Genomic DNA, 19,058 nt, shown 5'->3' on the forward strand with positions numbered 1-19,058 from the left:
CAAGACCAGATCAACCTGCATCAAGGTTCTAATATTCAAGTAAAAATCAAGAACCTGCAAACGTTTAGCATATAAATGACAACGGTGACTATTAAGTTCAGTTTTCTGACCATTTGATTGTGAAAATCTGACAAACAATCTGCAAAACGTTTTAGAATTAGTTTTTTTTTTTTTTATATATACATGGAGTATAATGATTTAACGTGAAGGACTTGCAGGACAGACTAGTAATGATAGGCTCCACCCACTTGTCCATCTTTCTGCATGAGTGTCCACAGATCTAGGACTTCTGAACCACACTGGCCAGCTGCCTGTACACAGGCCAGGGCATACTGCCCTGCCATGGAGTTATGACGATTGAGAGGACTTCCTAGAGGGGACACAGGGAGGTCTTTGCAGGCGAAGTGACTAAAAATGTTAAAACGGAAGAGAAAGGGGGACAAACTGGTGACCCAGTGTTACCTTTGAGAGCGCACTCTTTCTCCCAGGCTGGCTCGTGAATAGGAGGAGGAGTGATGAATATAACTTTGTCTGCAGATACGCCAGCTGAGGTCAAAAGCCTGCTGATCTCCTTCAGGTTCTCAGAATACTCCTGCAGAGGAATGTGCTGCTGCGGGTTCTCATCTACAAACAGACAGAAGAGTAAAAAAAAAATGTTGGTATTAGTCGCAAGCTACATTATCCTGCAGTTAAAACGTGAAAAATGTCGGCATGTTCAAAGCCCCCCTCCCAAACCTGTGCGCATCACTGCAAACACATTATACCACAAAGATTCATGAGAATGTTGTACTGTGTCTGAACAGTGTTTAAACTTATTACCTTAATGACATATTACACTACTGTCCTTACAGACTGTTTAATACTCCCTTTAACATGACCGCTCATATTTGTGTCGTTCCCACATCAATGAAATTAAACACTGAAATTGCAAGAAAACACCCAAACTGACTGGAACTAAATCACCATTACAGCATGACTGCTCCTGGGGTGAAACAGTGAGGCTGTACCTTCCAGTGCAGAGTCGTTGGCTCCAAAGAAGACAGTAACCGCTACTATGTTGTTGTCTGCTGAGTTTTGGCCACTAATGAGGCGAGGAAGAATAATCTTGGCCCATCTGGAGTTGTAGCCAGACAGTCCTCTGTTTAAAACGTCACATTTTCTGAAGAGGAAGTAAATGTCAGATTCAGCGATCAAAGGCACAGTATGCAGGATAAGTATATGCAGCAGAACCCCTTAGAGACATGGGGAATTATTTATCAGTGGGTGGTCAGATTTTTATCCCTAAAGTATAGAGCCTAAAAAAAAAATCTTTATTTAGATGTGCTCATTTTGAAAGTCCACAGCTCATAAGTCACTGTGGTGTAATAGTGATGCAGAAGTTGGATCTGTATATATGTTAATAAACTTTCTTACGACCTCTTTCAATGACTAAATTAACCTGCTAATCGTAGTTTGGATTTCACATCATATTCTCATTTAAAAAAATGAACTCGTGTCCCCAATTATTCTAATATAAATTGGGTATCTGACAGGGGACATTTTAAAAAGTTGAATTCATGTAGCATAGCCCGTATCACATTTATGTTTAACCTTGGTTAAACTGTAAAAATTAAGCTACAACAAGTGGGAACTGCTCACCTTGCAAATTTGTCGGCTAATTCTGCTCCCCACCCATTGGCTTGAAAAGAAAACTGAAAGATGCAAAAGTGTCAATACTTCCACATTTAGGCAGTCAGTCCTGCTGCTACAGCTCACTGAGAGTGTAGCACACAACACGGACAGTACTGTCTGTAAATAATGATTTTAATGTAGAGACAAACCTGTGTAATGGAGTCGCCAAATAAAATAACTTTAGGCCAAATAACTGTTGTGGACTTCAACATGATGGAAGTCTGTACAGAGTCTTGAAGGAATCACGAAAGATAACGCGAGATGTCGTAATCCCGGAAACCTGGGTCACTCTCAGTTTAAAGCAGGGATGATGAATTAGTCAAACAATCCTGTTAAATAATGTTTGTTTCCAATGCCTATGAATTCCAGGATAGTGTCTGGAAGAACAATGATAAGGTAGACAAATAAATAAGAAAGCCGCTCTGCCTTCCTCAGTCCCTATTTTGAAGTGACGCATATGTTGTGCCACACTAAAAGTCTTCCGTGTGGACCGCCGACTGTTGTCAGATTATCTCCAGGATTCAGCACATATCTGAAGGTTAGCTGGCGCCACAATAAAAAAAAGTTCTGAAAACGGCTACGGCAGACACTTTAACGCGACACGGTTTGGTAATATTTTGGTACAATTTTCCTTCATCTGAACGCAGTTTAGGATTTTCAGTTTACCTTCTTACGTTTACCGCGCGCGACGTTCATCCGCGTTGCGTTGCAAACTCAACCACACGTGAAAATAGAAAAGCATCACTTAACCAGATGTGGATAGCCTGTTTGATTGATCAGTTGGATTTAGTCGCCATAGTCTCATGTTTGCCAAACGTGGCTTTAAGTTAAAAACATTTTTATGAGCTAACTGAAGGGCTTGAATGTGTTCAGGTTCAGTTAAAGAGCCAGGCTTCACTTGTCAACAGATGCAGCATGTTTAGTGGGGCAGCCATCAGCTTTGGACCCCTTGAGTTATCACCTTTCAGTCCACCAAACTGTGTTACGTATTGGTGATAAATTAAATTATTTACCATGACTCTGACATCATTTCTGTGTGCTTCAGAAGGATGTTGCGGCGTCCCCAACCGTCCGACTCTGAGGCGGACCTTCTGAGAGAGCAGGAGCGTTTTCTGACCTCTGGTGCTTCATCTGCAGCCAGTGTGGTCCGTCGTCCTGACAAGAGGAGAGGGGACGCTGGAGAGCTAGAGGGAGGCCACAGCGAGGAGAATGGAGGAAATCAGAAGGATGTGGTCACCATAGAAGGTTGAAAATGAGTAGTGTCTATTAGTAAAACTTCCAAGGCCTGTGTGGAGCAATTATTACCATCTAGCAAAATTATACAAAAACAGAAACAGCCTAATGTTCATCTGCTCTGTTTGATTAAGATCTTCCAGACCAGCTCCCCTCTCTGACACCAGCCCCTCCTAAGAAGTCGCGCTTTAAAGCCAGCCGTGTTACCTTTGAGGATGAGGATGCTGAGGAGAGACTGGACAGACATGATAGTCACGTCAGTGCCGTTCTCTCCAGGATTGTTGTAAGTCCCTTTCGTAAAATCAAAACAATATGCTAAAAAGGTGTGAATAAGTGACTGTAACTCTATCAGTGTACTGTACAGTTCACCACCACAAAAAAAGCATTCTTTTTTCCTTGCTATAACTTTGCCTTGATATAAAATTGTAGGTTTTTGCTATTTTTTCTTCTATGCATCTGTAATATTATTCTTTGCTCTAAGGAGAGAGATACCAGCTGTGCTCCGATATCTCTACCAGCATTTACTGGCATGGCTTTCCCCAAAGTACTGCACCGCTCAGAAACCAGCAGTCAGGTAAAAGGCCTCTTTTTGATCCGTCGCTGTGGTGAATTTGGAGAATTGTGTGTAGATGAGTGAGACAGACATAAACATTTGAAGACCCGACTGACACATGACAAAATGTTGAACAATTTAAGTGGATTGAACTCTTTTTATGTCACCTGTATATACAAAAACACACATTGCAAAAGGTCTAAAACTAAAATATACATTTCTATCTGTGGGCAATATTGTATTCTGTGATGTGACTCCGGTTATTTGGTCCTTACCTGCAGGTACCGACTTCGTCAGCTGGAGGAAGGAAGAGCATCTTTGCTCGTCAGATTGCTACTCAGAGACTTAAGGAGGCCAAAACACTTTTTCATTGTTCGCCTGATGCTTCTCAGACGCCTGAACCAGGACAGCAGAACCTCCCACCTGAAACACATATGGATACAGATCATGTTGATGCTGCTGGTCATCGTAAGTAGTATTGAACTATGAGGTTCGTTTTTAAAGCTGTTGTGTTTTCCATGTGCCTCCTTTTCTTTCTCACTCTTCTCATCTTTGTTCACTAGAACCACCCATAGTCTCAGGTCCAAGGTTGGTGTCAGGTCAGGGGCTTAGGGGACCCCAGAGCTCAGGAGAGACCATGAGAATCCACAGGGAGAACCAGGCCAAGCTCCAGGCATTGTCTCGGTCTGAAATACTAGAGGAGCAGAGAAAACTCTTGTCTCAGCTCGGTAAGCAGTGATGTGTTTTTTTTTTTTTTTAATTCAAAATGATACAGCGCTTGAAACCGTTTTGTAGCTTTTTGCTCAACATGATTATTTCTGCTTCTCAGATCCCAGACTGGTTGAGTTTGTCAGAGCTCGTAAATCTCAGGGCGTCCCGTACTCTGCACCCTCATCTAAACATCCCGAGGAGAAAAGCTGTGAGGAGGATCCTCCTCTTGAAAATGTCAGCCAAGAGTCCTCGAGTGCTTCTGCGTTGTTTCAGAAACCTCAAGAAGTGGAGATGGAGGAGGGAGAGGAGAAGGCGATGGCACCACCTCCATCTGTAACCGGTACGATTTATTCAAAAGAAAGTTTATTTAAATACATTTTTTTATTAACTCGTCCTGTTCAGCTGCTGCTTTCTGCTGCTGATGCAAAAGCAAATCAACAACAATTATGTTATATGACTGTTTGCTATCCATCAAACGTCTTATTGTCGTCCTCCTGGAATCTTTCCCACTTAACTCTTCTGGTAGTTTTGAGAAAGTACATGCTGATTGTATAACACACAGTGGTGCTCAATCAGAAACAGGTTGCTGTATGTTTTCTTAGCAATTCACCCTGTGGTGTTGACAAAATTGTAAAAACTGCTATGATTTGCAACAATGGAAAGTTGGCATGACAAGTGAAAAAAGCCAAGCTGGCTTTGGAACTCTATTACTTATTTAAAACCACAGTCAAATTTAAATAGGCTTACAACGCTTTGGACTTTATTTGACTGAACCTGTGTTTTCATATCCTTTTATAGGTTTTTACAAAGTTGCCTTCTAAGTTTTAACAACATTGACAGCTATTCAAGGTTATTCTTCTTCATCTATGTGTTTGTTATGGGAGTAATACTGTTCTTCTCCTGTGTAGAGTGACCCACTGAACTAATGAATATAGAAGGTTCATCCTCAGTAAATAAAGATGTAACAATGATTTTAGCAACGCAAATAGAGATTATTACAAACATAGTTATAGTTTCTTTTGTTATTGTTACACACTGTAACTTTAAGTCCCTTTTGGCCCATTTTTACCATAAATTCAGAGGCGAACCTGCCAGTGAAGCCCCAGAGGGAATGGGTCCACATGGACAAGCTGGAGCCGGAGAAGCTGGAGTGGATGAGAGACTTGCCTGCACCCAGAAGGAAAGGAACTCAGAAGGTAAGGGAGGATTTCTTTAGTGATCTGCCACCTTATTTAATGTTCTGGATTCAAGCCTGTGTGCGACAAGGCGTGTTTGCCTGGAACTGAAAAGATCAGTTTGTGGTTTGTTGTGTCCTGAAAGGCCATGCAGGCTCGTTTTGACTTTGCGGGGACCTTAATTCCACCCACCGAGGATCTGCCGACTCACTTAGGGTTGCACCACCACGGAGAGGAGCCAGAGGTCAGTAGAACTGAATTAAAGAAAATTATACATAAACACTGATTTAAAAATGATTAAATGGTTCAATTAACTTTGACGATCTGTTTTTTTTTATCATACTTTTAAAAAGTGTACGTTTTTGTTTTTGTTTTCTGTGATGATGTCACCTCAGCGGGCAGGTTACGCCCTGCAGGAAGTCTTCCTGCTGTCTCGGAGTCAGGTCATCCAGCAGAGGAGTCTGGCTCTCGGCACTCTAGCCAACATCCTATCAAAGGTAAACAAACTTACACGCAACAGGTGTCCCGCATAATTACAGGAAACTTTATGGGCAATCAGTTGTGATGCCGCGTTTTGTGTCCTGTAGGCACGCGCAGGAGAGTACCTGTCTGTCCTGAAAGGCAGCGTGATTTCCACTCTGCTGGACGCCGGACTGCTTTTCCTGCTTCGCTTCGCTCTGGATGATGGTGTGGAGGGAGTGATGTCTGCAGCGGTGCATGCTCTGAAAGCACTGCTTGTCTGTGCAGATGATGAAGTAAGATCATCCAGAGTATTTGATTGTTAAATGATGACAATTACTGCTAAAGTTATCATCACTCAGACTCCACGCGTCGTATTATTATTATTATTATTATTATTATTATTGTTATTAAGTCTTTTTCTGAGTTTCTGTATGACAGCAGAGTTCTTGTGGGTCTTTCCGGATTTCTTTCAGGACTGTTTGGACTGTACTTTCTCCTGGTTTCGTGGTCTGGCCTCCTTTCCTTTGCTGCCGACTTCTCAAGAAGAAGAAGATGATGAGGAGGATGAAGGGCTTGATGAAATTATGAAGGAGACAGCCAAGGAAAAGGAAGAGAAGAAGACTGATCATGATGTTGCGAGGCAAGACGTTGTCAAGGTAAACGAGCGACGTTCGCTGCTTTTATGAAGCATTTGTTTCTGCTCGAGTTTGGCAGATTAAGGCTGACGGGTGACTGCTCTGTGTTGCAGGGTCTGTTAAAGATGAAACTACTCCCCCGGCTGCGCTACATTCTCGAGGTCGTCCGACCGTCACCTCGGGTGGTTCAGGACATCCTGCAGATCCTGACACGCATCGCTCGGCACTCCTCGCCATCTGCCACACAGGTGACAAGAGTAACACTGACAAGCTTTCAGTTTAACTCGGTGAACTGCTGGATTACTGTTCACTCTATTTCACTCTCAGGTGTTGGATTGTCCTCGCCTGATGGAGACTGTGATGTCCGAGTTTCTTCCCAGTTCCTGGGCCGCATCCTCGTCACTAAATCCGCAGTCCACTTATGGACTCCCGTTGGCCAGTGCCATGAAGCTCCTGAGGGTTTTGGCTACCTCTGGGAGACACGCCTGTGCCAGGCTGGTAAAAGTTTTTAATAACGGTCTCGAATTTAGCACTTCAGGTGGTCTTAATTGGATGGGCTGAGTCGTACTTTTAACGTTTAAGCATTCATTGGTTCCCCCGTCCCTCATTTTTCTACGTCAAGTCCATCTCTGTGAATTTTAAATTTTATGCAAATTACAAAACATGAAACCTAGTCAAGTCACTTTTGTATTTCTAATTGTGAAATGCAATGCATTTATATGCGTAACCTCAGGTTACCACTAAGTATGTTTAGAACAGGGTGTTTTCATCATTTGGTCAGTAGTGCATCTTCCTCTCTTCTTCCTCAGTTGAACTCTCTGGGGATGAGGGAGCGTCTGTCATGCCTCCTGAGTGCTGAGCCCAGTGAGCTGCTGCTGGAGCCGACCGAGGCGCTGAGGATCACCACCGAGGCCTACAGACTGTGGGCTGTAGCAGCCGGTTACGGACAGGCCTGCGACCTTTACTTGTAAGTCAACTCACGATAACGCTGCCTGCTAGAGGTAGAAAGATTGCTAAACAGTCTTGTTACTTAATAAGATTATCATACCTGTCATCTTGGCAAGCGGCTGCTGTCTTGATAGCCAAGCGGACAGAAAACATCCAAGAAAATTTTTATTCATTCATTGAATGTGACACTCGCATTGATTGCTGACCAGCTGGCCTATTCCAGTCTTCCTGCAACTTCTTTCCTTTCCTCTAAAATTAAACCCAGATTAAAGAGCTGCTGTTTTGGCACAATCGAAAGTGCAAAAGTTGCACCTGCAAGTGAAACGTGTCGAGTGCAGCAGGAGAGTTTGGGAGCTGTATTGCTGCTGATAACCAAGTTTAAATCATGAACAGTTGTTGCTTCTTAGAATAACACTTTGAGCTTTCTGAGTGCACCTTGTTTATACTGAGGCGAGCATTTTTAATTGCAGTACTTTCACTGTGGACTGTTTTACCCCAGAGACCTGTACCCAGCCTTGGTGAAGGCACTGCAGTCGGTCCACAGAGTTCTGCCCCCCTCTGATCCTCTGCTGCCCCAGCAGCTCCAACGGTTCTTGGCTCTGCTTTCTCTGCTCACACAAGTAACGCACACTGCTGGCTGCCATCAGGAGCTCCAGGCTGACATGGTCAGGTACAGAGGAGTTACACCACGACGAATCACATACCGTTTACCTGAAACAGTTGTGTCCACATATTGCCTTCTTTTTTTATTCATTTCAGTGCTAAAGGAGAGGTGTGCCCCCCTCCGCCTCCTGTGTCTTGGGGTCATGTCACTGGGCTGCAGGCATCCTTGTTGGGGCATTTGAAGGCTTTTGTCAAGAGTCTTGATGATCAAATCCAAAGAGACAGCAGCCTGGCTCTGATACCAGCTTACCTGGTCTATTTAGAAGCTTTCTACCTCCAGCTCTCCAGACAGGTGCGACATCCTGCCTCGTTGTTTTTACATAAGTAGGAAAACTGTTCCTGTCTTTTTTAAATTAAAATCAGGAACTCTCAGTGCTTCGTACAACCATAAACCTGTAACTGATCAATTAAACAAAACTATAAGTCAGGAAAAACTGAAACTAACTCATGAAACGAAACATTTCGACTTTTCTGATATTCACCAGAACTGTTTCAAGCCGGTGGAGACACTTCAAGAACTGGAGCTTCTGACGTCCGAGGTTCTTCTCCCTCTGATGTGTCACAGTGTTTTGCAAAACTCGTTAAAGAATCTCAGGTACGCCTGTTTTTTTTGTTTCTTCACTTTGAGCCAGTCCTTGTTGTTGTCACTAATCATATAGTCAGATAATGCAGTTAGTCTAAGTGAAACCTTTACCAGTTGCACTTTCAACAGCACGCTTTATCATCAATTTTTATACAAGGTCTTCGTCTGTGGTGTGCAATGTTAAGTCTGGTCATCTGGGCCCAGAGACGACACCTAACCTCCCTGGTTTGGCCTGCTCAGGATGGAGAGAGCGACCTGGCCTGGTTGTTCCCAGCTCCCCCTTCCCTCTTCTGACAGGGCTGGGTCTTCTCTTGGATACCATCACAGGAATCCATAAAGGTCTCAGCAGGAAGGTAGATCTTCTTAAAGAGTTTGAAATCATAGGATAACCTTATTGACTTTGGTTAAAATGTCCTGGCATTTTGTGGCAACATGTATTAAAACCACACGTTTCACTCAAAAGTTTTCACTTTTCGTGTCGGATCCTCTCTAGTTCACTGGCCTCCTCCTGTCAGAGCCTGTGATTGGTTACCTGCGTTGCTGCAGTAAGGCCACACCCAACCTGTCCCACACCAGGGCTTGGCTTCTTCGTCACGAGCATCACCTCCTCTACCTGCTGCTTCGGCTGGCACACAGACTCGTAGGCCTCAATTCATTTTAAACGCCAGTCCACTGAGCAAAAACAACATATATTTGTTCAGTGTGAATCACTAACTGTTGGTTATAACCCACGTCTTAATCCGTGTAATTATGAAGCGTTTGCATGCAAGTTATTCAATCATTTCTGTAATAATACTTCTTATTTCCACTCTGTTCTCTTTTTAATGTTTCTCAGGTTCCCATTGAGCCAGAAGTAGCGAAACATGCCTCGCTTTACCACCAGGTGGCACTGGTGCTGCTTCCCTGGTTATTGCCAGGCAGTGAATACCTGGCACATGAACTGCTCTCCAGTATTCTCTTCAGCAAGGACTTTATATCGTAAGCATTCCTCCTCATTTTTTTACAGTTTAATCAGCCATTAAAATCCTGATCTTTTTCTTTGGTTCACTCTCAGACATTTTTTCTTATTGTGTTCGTTAGCTTGTAAGGTGCAGCCCAAGATTTTGATTCAATTTACATAATTTTCAAAAACGGCATGTTTTTTTTGTGTGTGTGAAAAGTCAGTCAAATTGTCAAATTACCAGTAACAGTGATGTCAAGTTTATGTCTGTTTGATTTGCAGAGAGGGACACAGCGGCGGACCCGAGGCTGTGGAGCTCGGAGAATTGAAGCTTCAGGACGACGCACAACACCAAAGCGCTCCCTCTCTCCAGACCGTCGGCGCCCTCCTGAGAGAAGCCTGCATCCAGCTGCCATCCATACGAGGCTGCTTCCTCACTCACCTGGCCCACCTGGAGTCGTCCGTAATTGCATCTCGAGATTCTCTCCTGGGGCGTAACCCGTGGATCAACTCCCATCTCCTCCCAGAGCTCACTGGTCCCACGCTGCCCTCCGACTGGCCTTTCCTGCCCCTCGTCAGTCTGTACGAACGAACGGGGGTCTCTGATGGTGGAGGGCTGGCGGTCGAGGAGCTTCCTCAAGGGGCTCTGCAGGCAGTGACCCACTGTCTCCAGTGGCTGCTGCTGCTGGAGGTCTGGAGGGAAGATGCTCTAAAGGTACAAAAACAAGTCAAGGCAGATATACTTTTATGAGCTGCCATGATGGGAATTCCTCAGGGGGCTTTAGAGTTGCTCTCATATACCTCGAGTGAAATATGGAAAAACTTCAAGCTAACTTGAAGCAGATTCTATGAGGTTGAATCAAGCAAACTGAAAAGCGAGCAGCTAAATGAGTTATCATGGAAAATGAGATATTGAGATATACAGACTTAAAAAATCTGACACGCAGGATGTTCCTCTTATCTCTTTTAAAGACGAGTCAAAGCAGACTAAGCTACGAAGAAAGAAAGAGATTAGAACTTAGTCCAACTAAGGAGCAAATGAAATGTATTTTCTTTATTTTTTCCTTGAGTAGTTCTGTTCTGATGTCCAGCTAAGGAAGGAAGTGCCAACAGAGTCTCTACAGAGAAATGCATAAGCAAACACTGACGGCGGGTCATGAAACATTTGGATGCACGGTTCTTTTTTTCCCTTTAGGAAACGTGCCTTTTTAGATAAATCATTAGCAAATTAAACAATAATGAAAATTAGTGATTGTAATGCAGTTCTGCAAAATTCTCATCGGCAATATTGTCGATGTTCTTTTGTGAAGCTTTTATGTAAACTTTGATTTGTTCCCGTCTCTGAAGGTGATCCCTCCTGTCGCCAAGCTGGCCCGCCTGTCCTGCGTGTTCCTGTGTTCAAGCGACTTGTTCTCGGAGAGACCGGTTCAGAAACTGACCTGGGGTCTGTTCAGACTGCTGACCAGGTCTGGTGAAAACATCTGAAATGTCACTACGGTATTATACCAAATAAAACAAACTCAAAAGCTCCTAATGAATGACTGTTGCTCCTTTAAAGGGGATCCAGGCTGGACTCTTTGGACCTGAACGTGCCTCCTCCTGGTCTTGCCTCCTTCCAGGACTTGTTCACAGCCCTCTTGGCCCAGTATGAGGCCGTCTCTTTTGGAGACCGGCTGTTCGGCTGCTGGCTCCTCCTGCCCCTGCAGAGGAGGTACAGCACCACCATGAGACTGGCTGTGTTTGGAGAACACGTGGGAATGCTGAGATCACTGGGGGTCACTCTGGAACAGGTAAATTCATGACTTGCCTTTTTTAAAATGTAAACATGAAGGAAGGTTTCCAGTTGGGTTCTCGCCTCTGACTTAACTCATTCCTTTGTCCTTCTCTTCAACCGAAGCTGTCCATCCCGATCGAGAGGTTCACCTCCCCGCCAGAAGACTCCCTCCCTCTCCTTCGTCTCTATTTCCGCTCCTTGGTAACAGGGACCCTGAAGTTCTCCTGGTGTCCCATCTTGTATGTGGTCGCCTTGGCTCATGTGAATTCGTTCATCTTCTTTCAGGATGCTGCAGCACAGGTACTGCTCGGCTCGCATATGTTTTACCTGTACAAAGAAAGGCGTAAGAAACAGGAAATTATGTCATTTCTTCCTGCACGGGGAGTGTTCTCCTTCATTTGTGATAAAAGGAGGTTTTTTTTTTTTTTTTTTCCTGATGGAGACTCTCTTTAGGATGTCTGTGCATATTTTCTTTGTGGTATATTTTCAGCAGCCACAACGAAATGTCAGGCAAAGTCTCACATGTGTAATGGTTTAACAAATCCAGAGGGTGCTGCAGCTGCACTGAGTTGGAGGCTGGATTTGTGGGGAGAGCTTAGGGATTTTACAGGGATATATGAACCTTTTCTGCATTAAATATAAGCTCGGTGGATTTTGAGGAGTCTGCATAACAGTCTTCATGTTATTGATTAAAACAGTGTGGCAGCCTCGGAATATTTCTTGGCTCGCTCACGTTTGAAATGATTAAAATCTGTGGTATGTTACTTGGATTTAAGTGTTTGGGCTTAAATTTGTTGAATGAGAAAAATACTTTCCAACGTGCTTACTTACTCAATTCCCAAATTACAGAACGGTGCAGCTGAAAATATTAAAACGTGCAGCTGGGGTAGTATGAAACATCAGCTTTATTTTCCAGGAGGTTGAAGCTGCTCGACACAGCATGTTGAGGAAAATCTACTACCTGACAGATGAGGTACTCCCCTGCTTTTACATCACTGCTTGTTTCCCATAACTTTCCCTATTTCTCTTTGCTATGATATGTTCATTCCTTACTCACTCTTGCCCGTCACACTCCTTCCAATTTACTGACAAGCTGGTTTGTTTTGTGTGCTGTTTTCCATCTTATTGATGTCCTTCCAAATAGCTGGTCCCTTCTTGAAGTGTTTTTCTTTCCACTTGTGCATATTGTAGTTTAGTTTTTGTTTCTTATTGTTGTTCACCAGTGTCTTTGTGGGTTTTTTAACCAAAGGAGTTCTGGTGCGAAAGCCAAAGCCTGACTTTGAACCGGTTCTCTGTTCCTGCCCCCCCAAAAAACTGCTCCTACACTGGCACCAACTCTTTGCTGGGCCAGAGCATAGAACCACTTAAAGCAGGGGCCGGGGAGATTATGGAGACCACCCAGATCTATTCAAATGTTTTGACCATCAGGTTTAAAAGCCCAAACCCAGAGTAACGTTTAGTCTGCTTAATTTAAGAGAGCACCGAGCTGCCTCGTGGATGGAAAGTGTGAGTTTGAGCGTGCATGCATGCTTGTCATGTTTGTGTCTGTGTTGGCCCTGTGACGGACTGGTGACCTGACCTTCTGTTGAGTATTTTTCTGACACATCTGTAAGAGATTATGGGGGGGGGTTAAAACCCAGACGTTTTAATGCAGCAACTTTTCACGAATTTAACTCTCTGCAAGCATCGATCTGCCTTTGTCGAGTCACCTTTAACATCACATTAAATACCAGAAGTAATTCCACTTGGAAACTTAGTTCCTAACATTTAGAAACCAGCCCTGATTATTTTTATTTGTATTTCCTTTTTTTTTTCAGCATGTCTGAACTGTACCTGAATTGATATTTAGAAAGTCTGCACACCCAAAACAAACACACAGGCATGAAATCTGATGTTTGCGGAGTTTAAGAAAAAAAAAAAAGACAAAAAAAAAAAAAGGGGGTTTTCAGTCAAATGTAACTTTGTAACTTGACTCGGCGTCAACATAAAATTGGACAGATTGATAGCCGTGCTGAGAGGAATCAGTGCTGCCACAAAAAGAAGGCTTAAGGTCAAAACACGGAGGATAAGAACGTGTGGACAGATGTGTGATGTGAGTCTGCCAGCACAGGCGAAGCGGGAAGCTGGAAAGCCGGAAAGCCAAGTCACAGCTGCTTTGCTACATAGTTACTGCTGCCTCTGACGTTACCGAAGCAACCCGTGCAGTCAGACTAGTAACTGACACACTTCTGATCACTTAAGAATGATGGGATTCAAGATGGGATTTCCGAAACAAATATGCTTGGCCAGCAGTCTAAATATAACCCTTGAGAGCTAATGTATCATTTGCTCCGGCAGAATGCATCTGACTCCTCTCTGGGCCGTGCCAGTTATATTTTTTTATTCCTCTAAATGATTGTAAGTCTTTTCGACTGCATCCGGAAGCATTTTGGTTTCTACCCCGTAATGATACTCCTTTGAGAATCCAGTATGAAGGGAGAGGTTCCACATTTGTGCATTTTTCTGGTGATGAAAAAATATAGGCGGCCTTTATTGACATCAAGTCAATCTCTAAATTGAGATTCTCCATGATCTCTCCCGCTAATCTCAGAAGAACCCCCTGGGTTTACAAGTACCGCTTGTAAAGAGTAACTGGTTAACGACAAGACTTCTGCTGCTCTTCTTACTCTCATTGTCTCATTTCCAGGTGTTGAGGAACCACCTGCTTCTTTTCCGTCTTCCCCAGCAGCACCTACAGCTCGGCTTTGATACATATGAACAGTTACCCCCCATAAGGGCTAAGCGCTTGGAGAGTGTTCTGGGTCTGCAGGACAACAGCGACAACAAAGAGACTGACTGGAAGAGGGACAAATAAGGGAGAAGGATACAGAGGAGGGGGCGATATGAGGCTCTTTGCATGCGGAATAAAGAATGAAGGGGAAAAAAAAAAGGTATATGATGGTGGGAAGAAAAGTCAGCTGAGAAAGACCATGTAGACATCAAGATGTACCTTGGCCTAAGAAACGGTGTGGTCACACAAATGTTTCTGTGGATGATTTCTTAAAGGAAACCAAACCTGAGCTGGACTCGGCCAGCTGTGCAAATCATTTTGAGAACCGTCACTGGAAATTACCTGAATGCCTTTTCAGCCACGGCCAAAGGTTGAATACAAATGCAGAGAAATTCAGTACAGATGCAACGTGGCACAGGTCCTACAGTTCCTGTCTTGTTTCTGCTTGTGACTCTTAATATTTTGCCAGAGTTACAGTTAGTTTCTTGTGCTTGAACAGCAGCCCAGGACAGTTCTTGGCGTCTGAGAGGAAAGACTTATTACCAGCTTTACAAGTGCCTGAAATGGTCTTTTTATTTGTGAATAAAACAAGACTCACATGATGATGATGTGTGACCTTTTGTTTCTAATCCCTGTAAGACTTTGCACTGCGTGTCTATCCTGCATTATTTTAACTTGGTATGACTGATGGCCACAGTAGGCTTAAACATTTCAAACTGGGGTGAAAAACAAGGAAAGTTCACTCAAGTCTGCAGGAACGATTCACATAAAGAGAGTACTCTGTTCCATCTTGTTATTGACTCGCTTACCAGAGTCATTAAATGCTCCATTACTTTTCTACTGAAACTGTCGGATCAGATGTGGAAAATGCCCACGAGCCACCAGTTGGTTTTCTGCCGACATGCTTGGTTAAATAAGCTTGATCCAGTCACATTTGCACAACCTTTGTGTCACATGCTAGTTATGTTCGACTTGATATTCAACTTAAGCAACACAGATGCCCCTCTGAAACTATACGTGGGCTTCAGCACAGCGTATTCTTTTATAGCTTCACCTACTGGACAGCTTGTGTTGTAAGCTGACACAGGAGCACTTTAAAACATGATGCAAGTTCCTCGTTTTCAAAATGCCTTCATAATCCCTGGAACACTTTCCCTTCACACGTAAAAGAACAATATCATATTAAATGAGTCATTAGTTCGGCTGTCCAAGGCAATGAACCGACCCAACTCTGATCATTATTGTGATTTAATATAACAAATCCTTTTTCTTGAGCGTTCTTGGCTCTTGTCAAATTTCCTGGGATGTAATAGTTGATGTAAGACGATGCCACCACCTGTGGGGACTTCTGATGGTCCCAATCTTCACTCCACATCTGGTCTGAGTTTGCTCTGATTGAGGGAAATGTGCAGAAGTGCGTGTTCCATGACAAAAGCCAGGAATGTGGAAGAGACTCGTCTTAACTTAATCCTCCCAATTGCCCCGTGCAAAACACAATTCATTTACCCACGAGGAAAATGCACTCACTCGTGATCAGGAGATTATTAATGAATTAGTCTTCCTGCTACTTCTAAACCTCTGCAGAGATTTAAGTTGTGGGAAAACAAGTATAAATTCCAGTCAGGATCAGGGTCACTCCTTTCCGTTGTGACGGTATTGGATGATTTATGAATGTGTGCTGGAGCCTCCAAAATGGATTATGGTTGACATTTATGATGCACTGGCCCTCCTGACTGTTGTACAGAGATGTGTAATGCCATTAAAACCTAAATATTAGAGAAACGTTTTGGTATTTTGAGTAAATAAACTATGCTTTCTTGCAGAGGGTCCGATAAGAGTATCTACTCATTGTAAAGTCTGCATGCAGCAGCCGGTGTGCTTACTGTGCGGTTAAAGAGGTAGTAAATCTATCCAGATTTCGTACATGTTTTTTTTATTTATGGTACTTATTTCTTACGTGTGTTTTAGTGCATGTAAAAGATCTGCATAGTTCAGCTCAGTTCCAAGGAAAATACCTTGCCATTTCCATGTTTCTGAAAACCACAAATACATGCCATGTGTATGTGCTGTGCATGTTTTTTTTCCAACTTTTTCCCTTTTTTTAGCGGATGTGCGTAGTGTCTGCAAGCCTTATTTTCCTGCAGTAAGGCTGGTATTCAGGCTAAATCGCGTATTCTTTCCTAATTTTGACCAGATATTTTAGGTGCCAACCCTAACCAGGTGATAAATTCTTCTCATTCGTTGTCCAGACTTTCCTTGCTTTACTAAATTACGCCACCATGTAACATTTGCATAGGACCTACCCAAGGGACATGTTCTCAAACTGGAATAAATGTTTCCTTATTCGTAAATTTTGACCAGCTGACCAATCCCAACAGACTGGGCCTTGCAGGAGGCGAGCCTTCATAAGTCAAAACCTCTAAAGAAGCTTTTTGAACAGAGAGCTGCCCCAGTACAACAGGAAAAAAAAAAAGTGTCTTTTTAACTCTAAACTATGTCATCTTATCACAGTCGACTCTTAAATTAAATTCTGAACTCGTGAGCATAAAATGGGTGCCTTAAGACAGACACAACAGGCACGACTAGTTGAAGTTAATATCCTCCCTCCAACACATTAAGTTAATTTACGTCATCTCATTAGTTCAATGGAGTCTTTGCTTGTCGCTTGGCAGCCTCATTGTCGTGACGACACAGGGAAGACGCAACTTCTGGCCAAGAAATATTCCAGCACTATTGGGAATTCGCAAAACATTTTATTCACAGAACACCCCCAAGTCTCAAAAGTAAATTTGTCTGTGTGGAATGTAACCCTCTATAAATCAGTTTGGCTTCTAAAGTCTTCGATAGATAAGGCAAATAGATTATTTTAAGTCTTTCACACAGCCAATTTTCAGTTTATGCTAAGCTAACCATCTATGGGCTCTAGCTTAATTTATACATATTCTCATAACTGATGAAGAAAAGAGATTAAGCCTGCTTTCCAAAATGATCTCCTCTGCTCTTCAGCTGCAGTTCCGATTATCTGCCTCTCTAGTCCCAAGCAGGATAAAACATTTTATGGTGAGCAGCACTGTTTGCATTGGCACTTTTAGACAACTACCTCTCCACCCTCTTTCTTCGTCTTTACCCTTGCAATGGTTAACATATTTCCACCCTCCAACTTTTTACTACCTATAACAGTGATTGCCGAAAACAGAATAAAGAGGCTATTAAATAAAAACCTCTGTGATTAAATCCATTTGAAATAATAATTGGCAAATGACCGGCTGCCTGCATTTTATGGGAAAAGAGAAACATTTACTATAAAGTTTTAATTTAATCAGTGGTTCTAGGTTTCCAATAAAAGCCTTTCTTAAAGGTTTCTCTTTAGGCGGTGGGGGCAACATGGGGTACAATTTAAGACATTTTACCTGTTTTTTTTTTCTTCCTGTTCTTGGATAATCCTGTGAGTCTGTACTTTAAAATATTATCCGCAAGAATGTCTAAAGAATGATCAACATATACACTCGGGCTAGGAGAGAAGTTATTCAGGTTATTAGAAAACCTGAGTGCTGCAGGTGAGACTTTCAATAACTGCCCTCATGTGGAAAATAATCTACGTACAAGTTACAGTTGAATTATTCTGGAGAAGTTGCTGTTTGCGTGGAGTTGTGGAGACCATCGCGCAGTGGTTTTGGTGGAGTTTTTCTTTCAGCCACGGCCAGCAGTGTGATGTCAGTCCTGGATCGTTTATACACAACAGGACCTTAGGCACCCCCGCTGAGCTCTGACAGGAAATGAATCCACTCCATAAACGCTGAACTAGGGTAGTTAAGTGCTGTGCAGTGAGTGTGCGCCTCATTTGTCATCTGCAGCAAGCGATGTCGTGGGAAAGAAAACATTTTTCCCAGTTTATTAGTCGCGAGCAGTCAAAAACCAAACAAGACAACAGTGAAGGGATAAAGAGGCCTCTGAACGGTTTATCCTCTATGAGACGGAGAGTTGTCAAGAGCCTAAGAGAGCATGATGCTGATTAACTCGACAGTGGGGTTAAGAAACTCAGGTGTCCAACAATTAAGAGAGCTCAGATCAGGACTATTGTTTAATATGAACGGTTTTAACTCATGAACTCTGAGTTCCTGTAATATACACACACATACACACAGATACACAGTCTTTCATAAAAGACATAAAAGCAAAGTAAAAATGCTCTCAGAGAGTAGATTGCCTGACATGATGGTTGTCTCTGAGCCTGGCAATTGATTTTACAAGATCAACAAATCATTTCAACTTGAAATCATGCAGACTGACAGTTTTCAGACTCTTTCTAGTTTTCCGCATATGAATCCTGACTATTCAAAAAAGTAAATTGCCCTCGTGATTCTGATTTTAAATCGCAGGTAATCTGTCCAGTACTGGCATCTCAGAATCTGAGCACAAAAGCAGACCAGTGAATGTTGAAGGAGCCTCCAAGAGAGCCAGCATTTCATTACAAGACCTGCAGGTAAAGTCGTGCAGCTGTTTGTGTCAAATTGTACACATCTGTAATTGGGAAAATATTTGACTTACATGCCAGGAAGGAGTCTTTGCTGTAGAGAAGAGTAGTTTACAGAAGAACAAAAAAGTAAACAGGACAGGATGTTTGGTATAATGTGCTCTGGAAAGAATGATTAAAGAGTCCACCGGCAACAATAACAGTAGATATATTTTCAGCAGAAGACTCTCATACCAACTGAGAAACTTGTATGTGGGTATGTTGTGGTCTATGCTTTGGCCATAAACTGGGCAATTCGCACTCAGTGGTTCAAGTATAAATTCTGCACGGCAAAGAGTATATATATTGCGTTTTTGTCTGCAAAGAAATTCTGCTAATGATACTAGGCACAAGAATCAAACTGAAAAAAATAGGTCAGCATGGAGAGGGAGTAAATCAAACTGCTCTTTTAAGAAATACAATGAAT

The 19,058-nt window shown here is 42.9% G+C and overlaps 2 protein-coding genes across 3 annotated transcripts in view; one reads left to right on the forward strand and one right to left on the reverse strand.

Annotated features, from left to right (window-relative positions):
• Positions 1 to 2,145, reverse strand: part of iah1 (isoamyl acetate hydrolyzing esterase 1 (putative)) — a 2,488-nt gene extending 343 nt beyond the window's left edge. The window contains exons 1-5 of the mRNA XM_075448669.1: positions 1,821 to 2,145; positions 1,639 to 1,691; positions 1,008 to 1,159; positions 463 to 624; positions 249 to 370 (exon numbers count right to left, since the gene is read on the reverse strand). Coding sequence (XP_075304784.1) covers positions 249 to 370; positions 463 to 624; positions 1,008 to 1,159; positions 1,639 to 1,691; positions 1,821 to 1,883 — 552 coding nt within the window. The 5' untranslated portion in view covers positions 1,884 to 2,145. The remainder of the gene's footprint in view (positions 1 to 248; positions 371 to 462; positions 625 to 1,007; positions 1,160 to 1,638; positions 1,692 to 1,820) is intronic.
• rpap1 (RNA polymerase II associated protein 1) lies at positions 1,976 to 14,720 on the forward strand. 2 transcript variants are annotated; one of them, XM_075448668.1, is made up of 27 exons: positions 1,976 to 2,280; positions 2,717 to 2,916; positions 3,039 to 3,187; positions 3,386 to 3,478; positions 3,739 to 3,925; positions 4,021 to 4,185; positions 4,287 to 4,508; positions 5,249 to 5,364; positions 5,489 to 5,587; positions 5,739 to 5,840; positions 5,931 to 6,098; positions 6,279 to 6,461; positions 6,554 to 6,688; positions 6,768 to 6,938; positions 7,250 to 7,407; positions 7,888 to 8,058; positions 8,148 to 8,343; positions 8,537 to 8,646; positions 8,792 to 8,987; positions 9,128 to 9,274; positions 9,470 to 9,612; positions 9,857 to 10,289; positions 10,922 to 11,040; positions 11,133 to 11,364; positions 11,472 to 11,648; positions 12,265 to 12,321; positions 14,035 to 14,720. In XM_075448668.1, exons 2-27 carry the CDS (start codon positions 2,721 to 2,723, stop codon positions 14,200 to 14,202), a joined length of 4,293 nt encoding a protein of 1,430 aa, XP_075304783.1. In that variant the 5' UTR covers positions 1,976 to 2,280; positions 2,717 to 2,720; the 3' UTR covers positions 14,203 to 14,720. The 2 variants fall into 2 exon arrangements, with proteins under 2 accessions (XP_075304783.1, XP_075304782.1); XM_075448667.1 differs by having other exon boundaries at positions 1,976 to 2,209.
• The last annotated feature ends 4,338 nt before the right edge of the window (positions 14,721 to 19,058 follow it).

Source organism: Odontesthes bonariensis, chromosome 17 (assembly GCF_027942865.1).
Source record: "Odontesthes bonariensis isolate fOdoBon6 chromosome 17, fOdoBon6.hap1, whole genome shotgun sequence".
NCBI lineage: Eukaryota > Metazoa > Chordata > Actinopteri > Atheriniformes > Atherinopsidae > Odontesthes > Odontesthes bonariensis.